Source organism: Antennarius striatus, chromosome 14 (assembly GCF_040054535.1).
Source record: "Antennarius striatus isolate MH-2024 chromosome 14, ASM4005453v1, whole genome shotgun sequence".
Classification (NCBI taxonomy): Eukaryota; Metazoa; Chordata; class Actinopteri; order Lophiiformes; family Antennariidae; genus Antennarius; species Antennarius striatus.
The window spans coordinates 13,499,271-13,520,202 of record NC_090789.1 but is presented as its reverse complement, the minus strand read 5'-3'; the positions used below and the strand labels follow the sequence as shown (position 1 = coordinate 13,520,202).

The 20,932-nt window shown below is 39.1% G+C and overlaps 1 protein-coding gene across 2 annotated transcripts; it reads left to right on the top strand.

The window, feature by feature from the left end:
• The first annotated feature begins 26 nt into the window (after positions 1-26).
• Positions 27-16,160, top strand: LOC137607663 (four and a half LIM domains protein 3-like). Of its 2 annotated transcripts, none has more exons than XM_068333571.1 (6): positions 27-280; positions 10,388-10,566; positions 12,751-12,925; positions 13,888-14,057; positions 14,755-14,941; positions 15,504-16,160. In XM_068333571.1, the coding sequence occupies exons 2-6, from the start codon at positions 10,411-10,413 to the stop codon at positions 15,653-15,655; spliced, it is 840 nt and encodes a 279-aa protein (XP_068189672.1). In that variant the 5' UTR covers positions 27-280; positions 10,388-10,410; the 3' UTR covers positions 15,656-16,160. The 2 variants fall into 2 exon arrangements, with proteins under 2 accessions (XP_068189672.1, XP_068189671.1); XM_068333570.1 differs by having other exon boundaries at positions 29-317.
• The last annotated feature ends 4,772 nt before the right edge of the window (positions 16,161-20,932 follow it).

The window sequence follows — 20,932 nt, the reverse complement described above, 5'->3', positions numbered from 1 at the left end:
AATATGTGATAACATCCAAAACAGACTCAGTCTACCTTCTTTAGGCTTGAATTTTCCACAAGGTGAAAGACGGAGGGAGTGGAAAACCCGCCAGAGGGAGAAAGGGGCGGTGATCGCAGTGATGGTTTGGTTTTACGCTCCAGACACAGATGCTCCAGTCAGTGGAAAGCCGTCACTTAACAGCTCGAAGGAGTCCACGAAGAATATTTAATGATCTGTCACTTCATAGCGCAGGACAGAGGAGCACAGACCGCAGAGATCCTGCGCAGATAAGTCTCCGGTGAGCATCTCCAGACGCAGCTGACGCGCGAAGACAGGTTCGTTTCTATTTATACGATTTCTACAAACTTTTAACTTAGTGACGCGTAAAGGTGGAAAGGTGAGTTTAAGGTGTGTTATCGCCAGTTTGCATTGGTTGCATTTCATAAACGCATCGATGCGTGTTCGTGTGAGGTGTGAGGTGTGCGTAAAACCCTCACCTGTGCTCACCTGCTGCATCACGAAGCGTGACAGGAGCGTCTGTCACTTTTTGAAAATCATTTTCCCATTCTAAGCCAACACAAGAGTGTTATTAAATCACTTTTTAACAAAAGATTTCCTTTAAAATGCGTTTATAACTGGTAAAAATGTCCTTCATAGTTTAATAGATGTTTTCTTTTTAAATCAGTAAATGTACTACATAGGGTCTGCACTTAAACACAAATAAAATTTATTATTATTATTTGAATTAGTAACTCAGAATCATGACAGTGCATCAATAATCAAACAAACAATTCTGAGTACGTTATTACTAAACAAAATTAAAACATCTACCTGTTGTATTTTTCATTTTGTTAGTGTTAGTTCGAAATAGAACTAAGCTTTTCTTAACAATAAATGAAAACTGGAAACATAATTAGTTCTTCTTTAGTGGAGTCTTATTGGTAACAAATAAAAGACTTTATTAATTGCATATTAATCATGACAAAACTCTTTCATACCAAATTGTTGTGCCCCACATTCAGGATGGGCCAGAGAGGATGTTCTTTCTTTAGCGTGAGGAAATAATGGATGTTGTTGGGGGTTGGGGGTCTGAACATCGTCCAGAGAGAGAAACTGATACTGTGAAAGCGTGCTGCAGCTCATTTCTTAAAGTAGCATTTATGAAAAGAAGAACAAAAAGACCTTTGAGGAATATATTCCTTTTGTTAGTGTTTCAGTTGGTGAAAAAAGGGGGAAAAAGGGAATGAAAGTTTAATTTGTTCCACGAGCATTTATCTTTTTCCAAATAATTTGGAGGCATGGCAACAAGCCATCCAGTGTAGTTGAGTTTGAGTGATGTCAAGGCTCCTTTGGATTACAATGTTTTTCTGGACTCAGCAACCCCCCGTCTGGCACCGCTTATAGTTTCTGTCACCACACGTCCCTATACCACCATTATAACCCACTCCATTTCGGTAGAAATGAATACATTCATTGAGACAATGCCGCTCTGGTTCATGCGTGTTGGTTGGTCATTGTTTTTTGTTTCACACAGAGAGGAATTCCTGAGTTTTGTCTGTTTTTAGAAAACAGAGGGTGGAGAAAAATGCTTTTTCTTTTGCTCAGAATTACCACATGATTTCGCCATGTTTTGACCACAGTCACATTCTTCCAAAGTTGTTGCACAGGGCGAAGGTTGTGCAATTACTGGAGAGTAACCAGGGTAAAAATAAAACAGCTGGATGAAGGTTCAGATGGTCAATTGGCTGAAGTCATAAATCCATATATCTCACTTTTAGTTTCTGCTAGACATTCTGGGAAGAGTTTTGGAAGAGTTGGACATTTTGAGGAGTTGCTTAATTTAACTATCATGGTAACATTAAGATGGAAAGATAATCACCACCTGTACTAAAAGCACATTAATAACAGGTAACACTTGGTTAAAAAACAACAACAACACTTCATTACTGCAGAATAAACAGGAAATTTTGCTGATGTTTGTACTAAGAGTAATAGACTATGTGTATGTGTATGTTTCAACCTTTTCATAAATAACAGCATGTCTCCTCAAACTTCAAAACATATTTAATGGATGTCTTGGCTCAAATTCAACAATGATAATCAGGTTTCAGTGATCTCGATAGGTGGGTTTATCCATCTTTGGACAGACTAGCTGTCTGCTTATGCTATGCTGAGCTATCTGGTTTCTGAGCACAGCATTTGTTATTTGTTTTCACCATACAGACATAAAACTAATTACAATCTTTTCATGTGACTTGAAGTAAGAAACTAAGTATGCACATTTCAAATGTTGAATGTTGAAATACATTCAGAAGCAGAGGAAAGAATCCCAAATGGTGTGGAATAATTCCACTGGTAAATGATTTAAAATGGTAATAAATTAAGAAGGTGTAAAAGTCAGATTTTGAGCATTAGCTCTGCATTTTCTTGTTAAAATTAGTAAGAAATACTCACCAAGCAATTTAAGTCAAAATGACAACCTTTCTATTGCTTCCCAACACAAACATCAGACTCAGTTATATCCAGCAGCAAATGTGTAACAGTAAGGACAGACACAGCAGTCGCTCAGAAATCAGAAACATTTATTACATGATTAACTCCAGGTCATGACTGCTCAGACGCCAGGTGGAAACTGATGGGAAAAAAAGTTTTCTTGTGTACCTGTTTTGGATAATAGTTGTTGGTCTTGAAGAACATGTTGACTGTTTTTATATTTTTTTAAATCAGTCCATGTTGGACTCCAAATACAACAGCATCACTGCCAAAAGTAACTTCACTAAAGGGACTTCATGGCAGCACAAAAGCAATCTACACGTCTACATGGATTTTTAAAATATATATATAATAATAATGTTAAGACATGTTAAATTTATTTAGCCAGTGCCTACATCTGAAAATTTGTAATCCGACTCTTAGTTCTTGCATATTTTAATATTATTTTTTGTCTTATTTAATGTTTTGTACCATCTTGTGACCTAGATAGATAGATAGATATATACTTTAATGATCCCAAGGGAAATTCAGGGCCTAGTGGGGGCCTGTCCCCATTGATGGGCGCTATTGTTTCAAATAATTTCATGATGGCGATTTGTTTACTTGTTGTCTGCCTGAGATCCGCTAGTTGGTTTAGTTGACAGCCTCAGAGGTGAGACTGCAGCTGCAGCCCACATTGTTCCACTGGATAAACAAACAACCAGCTGGAGACTCATAAAAAAGCACACATGTTCTTCATTCCTTAATGTTGCAGTCTAAGTGGTATCTAATGATACTGGTAATGTTGTTTAATTGAATTCAGTGTGAATGAACAAATTTATGTTAAACTATTTTGACTCGAAGTTTAGAATTTAACTTTAAAGACACACCAACAACTTATTGCTACGAACTTAGAGCATGTTCAATTGGAGCCTCTGTAGCCATTATGCACGATCAAACAGCCAAAATGACAATGCTACCCAAAAATATTACATTGTTTAAAACTTTAAAACTGCATGAAACAATTCATCCTGCTAATATCTTTAATCGCCAACAGCGGAACATTTTGATTTTTGTTTGTGTGTGCAGCTGAACCTGTCCTTGTGTTGTACAGGAAGCCACACCTCATTGAGCGTCTTTGTAGAAGCGATGAAAGGGAGCGTGGTTGTCTGACAGCCACGGGTGATCAGTCTCATTGGTCCTTTGAGAAACTGTTTACAGCTGCAACCATCAAGGTGCCACTTTTCCATCAGGGCAGGGCTCCTCCGTTGAAGGCATGTTCAACAGATTATTGTACTGCTGCCAAATTTTTATTCACTTCCCTATATTCAGGTTATGCAACCTAACAGTCATACACTGTCCAGACTGTTCTGAGCCTCAGCGGCCATTAAACCACCATAACCCATGTCAGGGTGCATAAACAGTAAAGTGTGGTGTAATTAAAAACCAACTTTGTGACACGCTTTCCTGTTTTATGTGAATGCACACAGTGTTTGGTTCAGAGGAGGAGTGTATGGAGAAAGCATTCATTGTGAGTTAAAGCATTAAGGAGAAAACACAGCTCTGTAATGTTGCACCTACACTTTGTCAACCCTGTTTCCTAGAGATGATGAGCATACATGCAAATAATTGGCAACAATGATTATGTTTGTAAGTGAAATCTAGCCGTCTAGATTGCTTTCAGAGAGAAAGCTTTCATTTGTAGGGGTGAATATGGTGCTGCTGTGAGGTATTCAAGTTACAAGTCTTTCAACATTCTTCCTTTTAGACGGCTTGACACCATTTCCTCGACTGGAAGGTTAGAATTACGATCACCTACCCACAAATTAGTTCTAACTAATTATAACGTCAAAGAGACGGACTGGGCAGCTCGTAAAATATTGGTAGAACATTTTTTCGTGTATTGAGATGACATTGGAAGATGGCTGCAAAGCCACTACGGCTGGAAAACTAATGCATTCAGTTCAGCTTTTGTTTGATTTTTTTTTTTGAAAGAGGGGTGGCAACAGTACACATTCTACAACAAATTAGAAATATAAGTCCAGTTACTTCTTTAAAAACTTTGGTAAAAGCAGAATTACTGATTAAACTTCTTTAATTACACTTTCTCTACCCAAGTAAAAGTAAAGCATTGAAATTTACTTTAAAGTCCCTAAAAACCTGATTTTCTGAACCCTATCTTATATCAATAAATGTTAATGTGAGGCATTAGGAACTTTATTTATTATGTCTATTACTTACATTTGCAGTCATATACTGTAATATATTCAGTGTAAATTATTATCCATGACATGGAGTGGATTAAAGAAATCATTACTGACATCAGGCCTTTTCTTCAGCTTTCTCACAAATGTGTCTTGTTTGTTGTGTCTTGCTGCATATTTTATATTCCCAAACATTTTATTTCATCTCTGACACATGATATGAACTGATGGATGCATCGGTAGTTCATCTTTTCTATTTGTTGTTTTCACTTTAGATCGATATCAATCTGAATGTCAGAGAAACATGTCTTCTCTGAAAAATTAGAAGTTGATAATAGAGATATTTATAGAAAATGTAGGGAGCAAAAGTAAAACGTTGTTCTTGAAATGTTTACTCCAGGAAAATATGGACACCTGATTTTTACAAAGGCAGCATCTTATTTCGAGATGCTGACCAACAGGCCTGTTTTCAGTTCTGTATAGCCTGAACGTAGCCTTAGTAGTGTTTTGAGCTAATTGCTAACATCAAGATGAGAACATGCAGAATGTCATGCCGATGCTTTGGAGGTGTCCTGTTTATCATCTTATTTGTACTCAACACAGGGTGTGGCTGAGTGGAATTTCTTTGGATCCGTAGTCATCTGACCATAAACTAAAGTACTCTAACATAATCTGACACATTAAGCTGTTGATCACAGAATTCTGGGGGAACTGTGAAGTAAATATTTCCAGCAGTTGCTCACTTGTTCTAGAACAGGGTCATGGAGCGACTGGTGTTGCTGTCCTTTCAGCTACACGGCTGCATGGCTGGAGTTCTGTGATGTTTGCTGCTTTCCTGTTTTAGCTAATCAAACATTTAACACTTATCATGGTACATGACACGAAATAACTAATTCTAAGTTAAACCATTTGTCAGAATCTGAAAAAAAAAAAAAAACTCAAGAAGGTGTACGCCTTACAGTCAGACGCCTGTTCAGAGAAGGATTGATAATGTCACCACAAAAAAGGCACTGAGACTGTTTTCTAAAGCTTGAATTAATGCTTTGAGGTCCAGGACAGATTTAACACTTACATACATATTTGTTCCACTAGATGTTATTACATGTGACAGCGGTTTCATCATGGAATAATCTGGTTTGTAAACCTCAGACACCAGTCTAAATTCCTGCACTGGAAAAATAAACACAAAAGCCCAGCAGCGACTCTCACGGCTTGCAAAGTTCCTGGCTCCGATAACTAAGAAACTGTCAGGTTGTTGAGGAGTAAAACAACAGCAACGAACCATGAAGGGACATGAGACAGGAGGCTGGTGGCTGATCCCTGAGACTGTTGCCATTTGGCTGCAACTACAAAGCTCTCAGAGCCAAGTGAGTCCAGTAAATATGTTTGTGTGACAGACGGTGTGATGGTGAAGAATGGTGCGTTCAGTCATGAAGGTGAATTGTGCGCTTAAATGGTTTCAGCAGCTGTGCTACTGGAGAGAGAGAGAGGGGGGGGGGTATGGAGGAGAACAGGGGTGACAGGTCCTGGTTGTGATAGTGAACGCCTCCTCAAGGTGTTGCTGATTATATGTGAGTCAAACCAAGGTTTTAGAGGCATTAAAATGCATCATGGGTAATCCTCCAGTCAGATGAGAACAGCTGTAAGCATGTTTGGAGTTCACTGGTATTTTTTTTTATTGTGTTGTAGTTATAGTTGTACTTTTGAAGGCCTGTCCTACAGGAACAATGCTGTACTAATGGAGATTCTGATGACAGACAACAGCTGCTGACCGCAGACTGTATTTGCAAATGTTGCGACTGCAGGAAGAGGAACATAAAGCTTAAAACCTACAGACTACGTCCGGAAGGAAAACCACTCTTGCATCCGTGCATTCACTGCAGACATGGATGAACGAGAATAGAAACCCGAAACTCTTTCGAGGGAAGTTGGGCTGATTTTCCCCATTCAGAATGTGACAGAAAACAGACATTGCACGTGATGTTTCATCTCTGTTTTGTTTTCCTCCTTGTTTTGTTGACCTCACTTGATGCCCTCAAAGAGGAAGCGGGGCTGTTATCTATAGGGAGGGATGTGCAGCATGAGGGATGTCCTCAGTAACATGGCATAGAAAGGAGCAAACGTCTCCAAACACGCTGTGGAGGACAGGGAGGCTCTGCTTCTGGCATCTGCTTTAGGACGTGACTGAGAACAGACTGTGTTTATCTTTTTTATGTTTATCTGAAATTGCTGCATCATTGGTTATTAGAAACAAAATGTTTGATCATAGACAGACATGGGGAATGTAAACTAGACTGTCAAGATGACTCCTTCACAGACCAGATGCAAATGCTTGGAGTCTACAGACCATGAAGCCGTATACCTGTATAACTTAGTTTTTTGGAGCAGAAAGGTTTTGTTAATTCTAGCTTTATTACAAATAAAACAAAAAATAAATACATAAATGAATAAATAAATAAACAGTTGACCATACAGGTGACTTGCATCAAGAGCTGGGTTGGAAAGGAGGACCGAGGAGCGTTGTCTCATTCCTTGATCCATCGGGGAGATTTCACAACCACACGTTTTCCCAGCTGTACTTTGTTGAACTCACCTCCTCTTTTTTAAATCATATATTTTGTGAAATACTCTGTGCTCTGAAAAAATGAAGAGCATTATAAACAGTAGCTGTTTTGAAGTGAAATGCCTCTTTATGCATTTACAAATGTGTCAGACTTTTGGCTCCTCAACATGAACAAGAATTCAAACTCTGGAGGCCACATTCATTTCCTTAATCAGTTGCTTTTGCTCCAGAACATGAGGCTGTATAGCCTGATAATGCCTGACTGCGTCCAGTAAAATGAACTGGATTGTGTCTGCCTGATTGGCCTTTCGTCTCTCTTCAGATTAATCCTCTCGTTCTTGAGATTACGCTTTACCAAACCTGGCCAAACATCCAGGCTAACCATGGCACACTGAGTATTGTCTTTGTTTGTTATTTGCTGTGTGGTTTTTAACTACATACCCGGCTGAAATCTCTTTCAGTTATTCTAAGACTTCTTACGTCATTGGTAGGTTGACGATTAAATATTTATTCTAATTATAAATATGATGACAGATGACAGGGAATTATTATTTCAACATTAACTGACATTTAATCCCAAAGTAATTCTTAAAAATGTCCTCTTATCTAGTAGCAGTACCATTTATCAATCTAGATTGTTCTGGAGATATAATCTGTGGCGATGGTTGTACTGTCAAAGGAAGAAGAAGAAAAAAAAAGCACTTGAACTCAATTCAACAGTAACGTACTCTCCGGTTAACCCGACTGAAGGAAATCCACATTTGGCCCTTCACATGTTCATGCAGGAACTATACACTCTACAAATGGAAGTAAGCGTCTACATAAAGATCAGAGGTGAGCTAACAGTAGAGTCTGTCTGTCATATGTTTCCATCCCGCTCTGTGGCGTATACAAACGTCTCCTCCCGGAGTAGACCCACGTTTCCTTCTACTGGGAATGAGTGCAGTTTGGTGAAAGAAAATGGTCCCAAATGAAAGTGCTGACAACATGCTCATCATTCCTGGAAAGAGACAAAGCTGTTGAGGTTTTAAAATGTGTTCTTTTGCTTCCATGAACACCATAAACAATATTTTCCTTTAAATCCCTTTACATTTCTTTGGTGCTCCATGCAATCAATCAAACCAAGCATGAAAAGCTCCATCATAAGGAGGAAACCAAGATTTAACAAAGTTTTTTATGAACTGCTATGGCCCAGATGACAAAGTCATGCTTCTGGATGGAATCGCGCTGCTTTTTTGAAGATGATCCAGATGTTTCTGGGAATGTTAAGCTAAAATTTATAGTGAAAAAATACAAATTTAAGTCTGTCAAATACTCTTTAAAGTGATTTAAGCTAAAAAGTATAGATGAAGCCAGATGTAATCATTAACCTTAAATGTTCACAAAACATGCCAGAACACAATAATAACTTGGGGAACATAACTTTGGCAGCAATAAAAAACCTTGGTGGCATTTTAATTTAAGTTTCATTGCACAGGGAAAGTTATGCGTTTGGGAGAAACTCAAGGACTAAAGGAATCACTTAGACAAATGAGTGGTATTGCCCTGGAAATTCAAGCCAAGCATGGATGAGAAAGCCCTCAAGAGAGCCACAGAAATAGAGATCACTGCTGCAGTTCAGCTCCAAACAATTAATATTGTCTTATTGTTCTTTCTCTGGGCCAAAATGCTGCGGGGGGTTTCATACCAGAATGAGGGGGAGGGAGCAGCTGACATTATACGCTTTCACTAGCATTTCAGAGTAATGACAAAAGAGGAGAAGCAGTCATATCATTATTGGAATAATTTACAATGTTAAATTATTCCACTATGTTATTGTGTTACTATGTTAGGGGCAGCAGTAGCTCAGTGGTAGAGCAGGACGTCCAATTTTCCACGATCGGCGGATCAATTCCAGTTCCTGTCCAAAAACACTGTGAGTGACAGGGGGAGGTGTCAGCTCACCTCCAGAGCACTGCCGAGGCGCCCCTGAGCAAGGCGCTACCCCCCTCACAAGCTGCTCATTTGGGGTGCATCAAGAAGGAACTGCCCACCACTCTACCTCCCCCTACATGCTTACAGGCCCCCCTGTGTGTGGTTGGGTGTATTACAGAGGCCTGTACACACCAATATATACTGTATATATGCATGTGTGTGATTGACTAACATACTAGAGTGTGCATTATTAATTTCCCTTCAGGGATCATAACAGTATATAAAATAAACCAAAAAAAAAGAAACACAACACTTGTGTTTGGGTTGTGGGTCAGGAGGAAACAGTTTTCTAGATAAGAAAAATTTAGGGTAATATTCAACTCCATACTGGAATATAATATTATTTCTTAAACCATCTGTTTTTCTTGCATGTTGAAGTTTAATCGAAATAAAATGTAAATTTCTCTAAGGTTGTTTCACCACCACATCCACCTGACTAAAATGCCCCAGGGTACAGTGTTTGGTCTCTACTTTTGTCATCATGCATGTTGAATAATCGTCAGCACATCCATATCTCTTCGATTTAAGCACTTCATAACAGACCCTCTTCTACCTCAGGCCCTCCCCACCATAATACTTCATTGCACAGCATCCATCCTTCAATATACCTCCTGTCATTGATGCTGATCTATGTTTTTGCCCATGGGAACATAAATTATGTGAATAGCACCAAGGTTATGTTTGTCACAGAATCACTTAACTTTAATCATGGCCATCATCATTTATTTACTTCATGATCAACTTTCTCTGATGCACTGATCCTGTTGCGCTTGGCCCTTATCCAAGGCAACCCCCCCTCATGTGAATGGCTACGTCTGAACAGATCCTTGATTGCACCATAATTTCAAATCATGACAACTCCCCTTTTAACAACTGCTTTTAATTTTGATACGATATGAGATCTTTTATAACCCTGCACCCATAACTGATTTAATGTTGTGTAAAAAATATTTGACCATCTTGAAATACTTTCTAATGTGATCCTGAATGTTTCATTTCTCTAAATGTTGCTTCTTTTTTGTCTTTATTCCTCAACTGCCTGTCCAAAAACTGTCTGCCTTCCTCCATCTTTCTTTCTCTCCATCATTCACTAATCTCTCTCCTCTTCCTCTTCCTCCTCCTCCATCTCCTTTGTTGTCTTCTTGCTCATATTGCATGCTAAACTGTGCTTAATGAATTCTCTGTTTCACAGGGGGGTAGCCAGAGAAAAACATCATGAGTGAAGAGCTCAACTGCACAAACTGCAATGAGTCCCTGCGTGGATGCAAATTCATCCGGGTGGAGAACAACCCTCACTGCCTCGCCTGCTATGACCGCCTACATACCAACACCTGCCAGGAATGCAAACAAATCATCTACCATAATACCAAGGTAAATTAAAATTCACTTGTTGGTATTTTCTTATGTTTTGATCTTCATTTAATTTCGCATTCATTTTATTGTACTTTGCACCCCATCTCATTTAATTTTAAGCAATTGTTTCTTTACTGGTTGCTACAGATGAAGGATTTGTATGCATGTTGTGATGCATGTTGCGGCAGTAGGTAGCTCTTTTGCCACACGGCAAGGCGGTTCCGGGTTCGAGTCCAACTCTGTAAGGAGTTGGAATGTTCTCCCCGTGTCTGCGTGGGTTCTCTTCGGGTTCTCCGGCTTCTCCCACCTCCAAAAAACATACGGTTCAGGTTAATTGGCCGTTCCATATTGACCGTAGGTTTGAGTGTGTGTGTGCATGTTTGTCTGTGTCTCTGTGTGTCTCCGCGGTGCACTGGCGTCGCACCCGGAGTTTCCCCTGCCTCACACCCCAAGCCAGCTGGGATAGGCTCCGGCTCCCCCTGACCCGCCACAGCAGATGAAGCTGTAAAGAAGATGAAGACGTATATGTGGTGATTTAGGAATTAATATAGAAACTTAAATTTTCTAGTCAGTTATTCAGATGATTTTCTTGATTAACTGATTAATCAGTCTGTTGTACGTAAAAACATAAACGTTGAAAAATGCCTGTAATGGTCAAAAATAGAGAGAAAATGACTCAAAATCGAAACATTTTGATTAGATTGACTAAATTAATCCAACCACCTATAATTTTAAAATCTCAAACGTTATGAATATAAATACTAAAACATTGTTTAAATCTAACACCCCTAATATACATTAAAAAACATTGTAATGATATTGATGAATTACTTTAAATACTTTTGTTAGGTAAAAGAATTTCACATTGCAAAATGTCATAAAGGCACGATGATCAGTTTTTCAGCTTTCCAGCTTTTAAAAACCAGCTAGTGCTCATCACCCTACAGCGCAACTGACACATTTTTGTATGTTCCTCCTTAAGTTCCTGTAGTTTGTGAAAATGAGACATACAGTACTGAGTAGATACCCATAGATGCCATGAGGTCATCAATGTCCTATGAATTATTGACTCCCTGTGTGTGACGTGTTGTAAATTATACCCCTGGCTGAGTTGGCCGTCCCTTTTCCACTTGAGACAACATTTATCCTTCATCCTGATCCCTTCCTCTCTTTCAGAAGTCATTTTTACTTAGAATTTGCCTAAAATATGTTTTCCCCCACTATTCAAAGGGACCATTTACTGCATAGCTTGAACTGCACATGAACTGGAACACAAAAAAAAAGAAAATATTACTCTGATTTTTAAAAAAAAAATACAACAAAAAGTGCTAAAAACTCGAGCCTCCGCCAGTTCTCTGGAGGACAGCAGTGTGTCAGAGGAAGTGGGAAACCTAAACTCCCAAGACAGCCAATTCTTTCTTTAGCAGGAAACTGAATCATCTGGTTGACCATGACCTCCGACCTCCTAGCAGATGGTGAGGCAGAAAATACAGAACATCCCTGTGAGGACTAAAAACATGTCAAATGTTTACATATTTCTTCTTATCAACAACTCATTTAAGTCTACAACCAACATGGGATCAGTCTGTCAGTCATTTAACAGTTCGTCTGTTTGCACCTTTCACCTGAAGCCATTTGGACCTATTAGTGACTTAAATCTTTAAAAAAATGGCTTACAAAGAAAAATGTTTATTCTATGAAAATATATTCACAACAATGGAGAAGACTTTGTTAAAAAAATGGTACATTTCTGGAGACTATTTTCAGCAATTATGTCTGACTCAAAATCAGCTGCAGAGCTCATCAGTGAAATCAACGCAACCAGATTGAAAGCATCAAGGGAGACTTTTGGAAAGGATGACCTTCAGGATTTATTTGATTTATTATTTTTTATCGTAAAAGGTTGTGCTCTATCTTTTTCACAACTTAATATCATCTCTTGCCATGTTGTTTTTACTCTATATTTGGGGTTTTGTGCCTGTATTGGTTTGCACTGTTTAAGATTGTGACAGGAAAGAAGGGGCGATGTGAAGCAGCATGTACTAAACCTCAACATCATCATCAGCAAACAATATATTAGATTAAGTCTTTAGCAAATGTGAACAGAATTTGAACAATATCTTTTATCTAGCATCATCTTGACTTGAAGTACTTTTAAATCATTAGATGCTGAGTCTAACGCTGCTTCTCCTTTCTCCTCAGGAGCTCTTCTATGAGAACCGATATTACCATACTCACTGTCTCCGCTGTTTCCGCTGTGATTGCTTGCTGGCAGACAAACCCTTCACGAGTCAGGGGGAGAAGCTTGTCTGCAGCGACTGCTACTGCAATGAGTTTTCCTCCAAATGTTCAGCCTGCGACAAGATAGTCATGCCAGGTGATAACTTCTTCTCTTCTTAGCCTTACAACCCAGACAGATTCCACAACAACAGAAAGGAGTGGTTGTAGAAGTAGTAGTAGTAGTAGTAGTAGTAGTAGTAGTAGTAGTTATATAGTAGACATAAATGGTCAGAGAAGTCATATGCTGGCTTTGCAAAGGCAAAAAGGCCTATGAAGTTTTGTTTTCTGTGGTGTGACAGATTAAACTGAGTGATTGCTTCCTTACTCTGGTGAAAATATCTCCCAGCAGGGTTCCCAGCTCTGGGTGATGTGACAACACAAGTGCATCAGTGGTGTCAGATAACTGAAAATTGCCGGAGCCTGTGGGCAGAGTGGGATATTATAACTAACCAGTTCTTTTCTGAACCAAGCAGCTATTTTCATATGTTTCTGCTCAGCCTGGAATGTCTTAAACGCTGCTGCCCCCATTCTTTTAAAGTGCAGCCAAGTTCAAGACACTGTCAGGCCTCCAGGCTACATGTCAGACCCCGAACTATTAAAGGATCTCACATCCAATTTAATCAACATAATTGAGTCCTCAAATTTATAAACTTCTGAAAGGAAGCATGTATTTCTTAGCAAGTGTTTTCGTTCCTGTTTTTTTATTTCTGAGCAGAGGAGAAATGGTGACTTATGAGAAGGTTTGTAAAATAACCGTAAAGTAAATGTTATGTATTGGATGCTTTGAAGTCATGTATGTCTGCGAGAGCATTGCTATGTTGTAGTTTTTCAGGTTGTTTCAATGATAATCTGTTATGATGAGAAGGGCTGTGCTAGAACAGGTTTAACCATCATGGATCCATCACGGCTGGTCTTAGTGTTCATATGAACTTTCAGATGTCGATCAGACTTATAGTTTTAGCTCTGCTGGACTGAAATACCACAATTTTGAAAATGTCAGGTCACTGTCATCTCAGTTTCCGAGCTCATCTGCTCACTCTCATCCACCTTGTGTCTCAGGATCGAAGATTCTGGAGTATGACGGCTCCACCTGGCACGAGGATTGTTTTATGTGCCACGGTTGTGCGAAGCCGATCGGTGCTGAAGCCTTCATCCCGGACGAAAACTACTATTACTGTGTGCCATGCTATGAGGGCAGGTTTGCACCTCAGTGTAGCCACTGCAAAAAGGTGAACTAGGCCTCCTATACAGCTTTGACAATGGTGAAAGTTTTTCTCACTAATTAATCTGTGGATTCATTAATATAGTAGATGATATTTCAATATTCAATAGTCAAATTTGCCTACAGGGATATTCTTTATTCAACCATCAGTCTAACACGTTTTTTAAATTTACTGTAAGAACACTGACAAGCAGCAATTTTTTTGATTTTTGAAGATCTGAATTTTTTTTTCAATTTTGAAGTAAAATTAAGATTAACATTTATTTTGAATTCAATCTTAATTTAAATCTTTGATTTTTGAAACCTTTCATGCAAAAGATTTAACAGATATCAAACTTGCTGCCCTTTAAAATAACAAACACCTTCAGCAAGTCAGGTTACAATGATCATAAATGTTTTTTAAAATTCTATAATGAAAAAAAAAGACATTAAAATGTAGTTTTTTCTTTTTTTTTTCTTTAAGTTTGGTCTTTTCATAGCACAGTCTGACCTGTTGTTGTCTTAAACATCCAGGTGTGAAACTTTAGGATAAATAGATAGATTAGATATACGTATATTTTATTGATCCCAAACTGGGGAAATTTGCACAAGGTATGAAACCTACTAGAGCAGCGGAGTAGATAGTATGAGGAGTAGCACCTGCATTAATTCAAACTTCATCAATACAACTCAAACAGAAAATGATCTGTTTTCATGTCCTGCAGGCTCTGACTAAAGGAGGGGTTAGCTACAAGGATGAGGTATGGCACAAAGAGTGTTTCCTCTGCACCGGCTGCAAAGCTCCTCTGGCCGGCCAGCCTTTCACCTCGCAGGGAGAAAGTCCGTACTGTGTCAAGTGTTTCAGCACCATGTATGCCAAAAAGTGTGCCGGCTGCAACACAGCCATCACAGGTCAGTTACTCATAACCGTTAACTCATCCTACAGGTGTTGGTTGTTAGGTGACTCAGGCTTAGATCACTTCCTTGCCTTGAGTTTGTGTGTTTGGATATGTCCTTCACAATCAAAGCCATGTTGTGTTTTGCATGTTTAATGTGCTTAATCAAGTAAATATTTAAATAGCAGAGACAGAAACAGCAGAGCAGGTTGTGGATTTTGGAGATTGTCCTCTGGAAAAGTTGCCTCCTGTTGCTGTAAACAGCACTATAAGGGTACTATGAGCAAAACAATCAGTTTAAAGTTGGACCAATGAAGTTCACTATAAAACCTCTAGATTAAAGCAAATACAAGTGAATAACAGAATTAAAGAAAAGAGTGCAGCATACAACTGCAATAAAGCTTATTAACTTCTTTAATTCACCTCTGTGCTTGTAAGAAACTAAAGCTGTGAGCTTCTGATGTTGTCTTTGAGCTCATTTATGTAATTTCCATTTAACTAGAAAAATGTTATTTTTCTATGCTTTCCACCATAAATGAAAAAGACCTTCATTAGCTGCTAACATTTCTGTCTTCCAGGTTTCGGAGATGGGAAGTATGTTTCTTTCGAGGACCGGCAGTGGCACCAGCCATGCTTCAAGTGTTCACGCTGTTCTGTGTCACTGGTGGGCTCCGGTTTTTTCCCTGACCGTGGCCAGATTCTGTGCGCAGACTGCAATAATGATGACTGACTGCCACACACAACACCTGCACCGGTTGCAGCAAATATCCAATACTGCTAACACAACCAGAAACTCCTGCACTATAATGATTCCCTCACAGTGTAAAGCTGATGCAAAGCTCAGTATTTACAGCTCAAAACTCTTGTCAGCTTTTGAGATAAACAAATAAAAAATCTGCATAACAATCCTGTGATGTATCTGTACAACTTATTTTTGGACATGAAATACTGAACAAAATATGCATGTAAACCTATAAAATGTTCCTTCAAAAGGAGTTAATACACCATTTCAGCACTATTTAGTATGATTGCTTGAGAAAATCAAAATTGAATGCTATAATCTGTGCTTCACAAGCATATTTATACTTTTTAAACCATGTTCTAACTCACTAAGCTAATTATTTCACCATGGCTTGCTGTTTATAAAAATATTGGCTGAAAATATATTTTGTTTTCTTTTAATCTTAAAATAATCTTTACATGTGTACATCCAATAAAGATGTCAGAAAAAAGAAGGAGGAGGAGGGAGTTATTGTTGCTCAGAGGCAGAGTTGTCATCGGATCGTCACCACTACCGCTATCTTTACTAGTCTTTGCTTTATCATTTATGATAAACAGTAAAGTAGTCAGTTACGAAGCCTGAGATGCTCACAGAGACAACAACAAACAACAATAAGAGGGTGGGTTTAGTGTTGGAGGTGCGCGAATGCAGCGGTAAGTTTAATGTTTGTATGTTGAGGACTACCTTTATATATTTTACCATTATTTTAGTCAAGGATAACATTTTTGATGAAAATAAACTATACTTTGTTCTGTTGAGGGACCTGGAACACCCACAGGAACTCCTGGTAATATTAATCTTTCACGTTGTTAACCAAGACAAAAAAAATTCAAGATTAATGCACATCAGAATGACATGATGATGAAATTTGCTCATTCACAAAAAGAAAAGATACATCAAAAGCACTAAAATGCTTTTAGGTAATTTTACTGCGCCTAAAATAATTTTAGTGTACCCTGCATTACACCCCCAGTCGGCTGGGATATGCTCCAGAAACACTGTAGCCCGCTACAGCGGAAGAAGCAGATATAAAAAATGAATGAATAAAAAATGAATGAATAAAAAATGAATATACAACCGAAACGTAGCAGCAGGTCTATATTCAGACTCACATCTACTTCTTCTCTGACAAGTTCACAGACGTGCTGTGAACTCACTACTATATTAATGTCGATTTGAGGTTTACGCCTAAGTAGTTTGGCATGTTATTATGCTAACATTTGATAAAATTGTTAGTTTTATTTATGGTTTTTATTTAAACAGAAATCTTAGAATTTCTCCTGAATATGGACAGGACTGTTTGTATCCAATCTCATGATCACCCATCCAATGATGGCTGTGATGAGAACTGTAATGTGAACCTCACTGTGGTGTTTTTAGAGCAATGGAGAGTGCGGAAAAGAGGTGAAGAAGCGTGTCCAGGCAGGATGGAACGGGTGGAGAAAAGTGTCAGGTGTGATAGAAGAGTTTCAGGTTTATGGATGTAGTGAAAGAGGACATGAAGGTAGTTGGTGTTAGAGAAGAGGATGTAGAAGACAGGGTTAGATGGAGGTAGAGGTAAGATCGGACCTAAAAAATCCAGCCCGACCCGACCCGAGCCCGCGGGTATTAAAGCCTGACCTGAACGTAATTAGTGACATTTTGAGCCCAACCCAGCCTGAAATTTGGGCCGAAAGTTGGGCTTGGATTCAGGCTTAAGATCTTACCTCTACTTTCCGTGCGTACGATCGGAAAGGTAAAATGACAGGAGAAGATACAGCTGACGCACGGAGGGAACGGAGCAGGTATTGTAGATGGATGTTTCTCATACAGCGCCTTCTCTGTTTTACCCAAATGATATGAAGGGTATTCCTTCGTTTAATATCCATAGATCGTTCGAGATACATAATATATAAATATGTATTTATTAAAAAAGTTCGGGCCGGGTTGGGCTTGGATCATAAGCTCTTAAGCCCGAGCCCGAGTCCAAAAAAAATCTAGCCCGACCCGAGCCCGAGGGTATTAAAGCCTGACCCAACCCGAACGTAAATACTGACTTTTTGAGCCCGACCCAGCCCGAATTTCGGGTCAGGTTGGGCTTGGACTCGGGCTCGGGCTTAGGATCTTACCTCTAGATGGAGGCAACTGATTGGCTGTGGCAACCCCAGAAGGGAAAAGCCGAAAGGACAAGAAGAAGATGACTGTGGTGTTACAGAAAGGTCACAAGGTCACCAAAGTCTCCAGAGGATAGTACATCTGGGAACATGTTGATTTAATTATTTTACAGCAGTAGGCTGCATGAAAAATGTAGTTAACATGTAGGCTTCACCAAAGACGATATAATTGCCATCCTGAAGAGAAGCACTCTTATTGTAGCTACAAAATATTCTTGAAATTGATAATAGTGATCATAAAAGTGAAAATATTTGTGAATGACAACAGTCATATATAAAACAGCATTTGAACTCCTCGTTCAAATGCTGTGATTTAAAAGGCTGTCTCAGAACAGGAATGTTTGAAGTCAAATATCAGAGAGAAACAACAAGGAAAAAAATCACTCTATTCCTTTGAATAACCGAGTTTCCCAACGATAGTTCTGTGGGTAGTCCCACAAAAACTCTCCCTTACTATTAGTTCCATAATCTACATAAATATTTAGAGTTCAGACCCTCTGTGCTGATCTGCTCTCATTGTGTTTATATAGAGGCTGTGCCAGGCCAGTGTCCATGTTTAGGAGGGGAGGACAGAAAACAGCTGGCAGGAACCACAACACGAATGTGTATGTGTATACATATACACACACACACACACACACACAAAAGCCTTGTCACATATAAAAAACATATAATAGGAATTGTATTTTATCTTGAATACACAAACAACAACAAATTATAATAATAATAGAAAAAACGTTGTTGTGGCTTGGGAAAAAGAATAGTATTGTGACTCAAATGAGCTCAAAGTACTGCACATCCATACATCAGATCCATCGACAATAACTCAATTGTCTGGAATTGACTGGAATGGCAAAGACAGCAAACCTGCAGATTTCTTTGGTTTCATTTTCCTTCATCCACCCCAGACGCGTTCAGTAACATTCATATCTGCTGACCAATCCTGGAGCACCTTGACTTTCTTCGCTGTCAGGAACTTTGATGTAGAAGCTCTTGTGTGTTGGAGTATTGGCAGCAAGAATGTGTTGACAAGTCAGGTGGTTTGTGTTGCCATTCATTCTGCAGGTCTTTTGCATACCCTCTACAGATTGTAACCCAAAAATGTGATTTTTCCGTTCCCGATCTTGACTGTTTTCTGGATGACTCTCGGGTTCATGTGGATTCCAACAGGTCATTTGCAGTATTTTCAGCGTTTGGGATGCAGTTCAGTGGATGATTCATTAATCGTCTACTGTAAATGCCACTAAACTTTTTAGTTGTCGTCTGTTTGTGAGTGGTTATTAGGCTATGGACACAACTGTGGAGGGAATTTAACAAATAGGGCTGCCCCTAAACTGAAGCAACAAAGGGTCAGTTCAAATTGTCTGCCTAATCTGGGCTTGTCATGAACTTCACCAGTTTCTTCAAATAATTTTCTTCTCACACTTACTTGATGTTTTTGGATAGATTAAGGATGCCTTCTACCTCAGCAGCAGACTTCAGGCTATTGATGAACAGCGTTTTGTTCTATGGTCAAATTTTTGGTTTGCAGTGAGAGGTCAGGTTACACTTCACATGATGGTCTGGTGTGCTTGGGTTCTATTTATACACACATGGGAATGTTTTAGTTACAGTATTTGTCACAGGTGAAACTTTGTGATTTGTTGAATTATTTAAAGATGTGTGTATCTGTGTGTGTGTGTGTGTGTGTGTGTGTGTGTGTGTGTGTGTGTGGGTATGTGTGTGTGTGTGTGTGTGTGCGCATATGTATGTGCAGAGTGAAAAAAACAGCATTAATTGAATTAGTTTATGATAGTTTAAATTTTATGTTCCTAAATACAAGAAAAAAGACACAGTTTTAAAAAAATTAATTTAAAAATCTGAAACTAAATTTTTCGCAATATTTAGGATTTCTTTTCAGTCAGACTTTATGATAACTCTCAACATCAGAGGTTTGATCAAACTTGAGTCTGAAAACTGAATTTTTTCCCCCCCTTGTTAAACCCAGCAGGAGCCAGGGGAGAATATGACATCAGAAACAGCTCCACAGCAACTTGTCTGGGATTGAGCCTTTGCTGGGCTGGAGGCGAAACCAATGATGAGTCATGACCTAAAGCCCAACGGACAGTGTGAACATCCTCCACAGACAACAGCTCCCAGCTGCTCTGACTGTAGTCTGGACCGCCATCCCACGAGATGACAACATCTTGAGGTTGTGCTAGTCCACAAAGAGAAGGATTACTGATGGAATTAATGTTAATACGGGTTACGTGACTTAAGCAATTAATAAAGAGCGTCATTACAGTTATTAAAAGCTAATGAAGAACAAAATTTACTTCGGCATTGCAGGCAAATGAGTCAAGTGAGTGCACAGAGATTTAGTCCTGACAGGTGTTAATATGAAAAAAGTAAAATTTTTCTCATCCTGGGTCTCAGGTATTGACAAGTGATCCATTCCTGCTTGTTATCTTTAGTTATGGTATAAAAGTGTTAACTCAAAGAAACAAGTCTGGTCTTTCTTCTTAGAAACCGATCACAAGATCAACTTCAGAAATAAAACAAAGGTCCATGTGGCACTGCCGTTTGTTTGAGCTGTTCCCATGACTCTTCCTGAAATATTTTTGACCTTGTTTGTTGGGATGGAGGAGAATAGTTTTGTTTGGTCCCAGGAGTACGAGGGGGGTGAGGAGGAAGGATGGGGTCAAAGCTCAATGAATATTTAAGATTTCATGTCATCTGAGGCTGAGCAGCCTCCCACTGGTGGAGGCTGTTGAAGTAACTTGATGACCATGTGATGGCTGACAGGAGAAGGAAGGGGGCTGTGACTCCTGCAGTATTTGCAGGAGGCATAGGCCTCTAAGATCCTTCGATGTGCACATTTCAGGATTTCACGTTCAAGAATTCGCCACCCGCAATGGGATTTATCCCACAATAACCTTTGAATCACAAGGACATCTGTAAAAATAGTCAGTTCATTTAAATTACCACACATCTGTCATGTAATCGTCATGGTTTCCAGATAGCTTGCTGCTAAACTCACACTATGAGGTGGAGCAACTTATCTTTTCTGATTTCTCTTTCTCTTTCCTTTTGC

What these genes read in the sequence shown, in the direction of transcription:
- LOC137607663 (XM_068333571.1), top strand. Translation starts at nt 10,411, where the DNA reads ATGAGTGAAGAGCTCAACTGCACAAACTGCAATGAGTCCCTGCGTGGA. An exon ending in CGACAAGATAGTCATGCCAG is followed by an intron (nt 12,926 to 13,887) that starts GTGATAACTTCT and finishes CTTGTGTCTCAG; the next exon opens with GATCGAAGATTCTGGAGTAT. An exon ending in AGTGTAGCCACTGCAAAAAG is followed by an intron (nt 14,058 to 14,754) that starts GTGAACTAGGCC and finishes CATGTCCTGCAG; the next exon opens with GCTCTGACTAAAGGAGGGGT.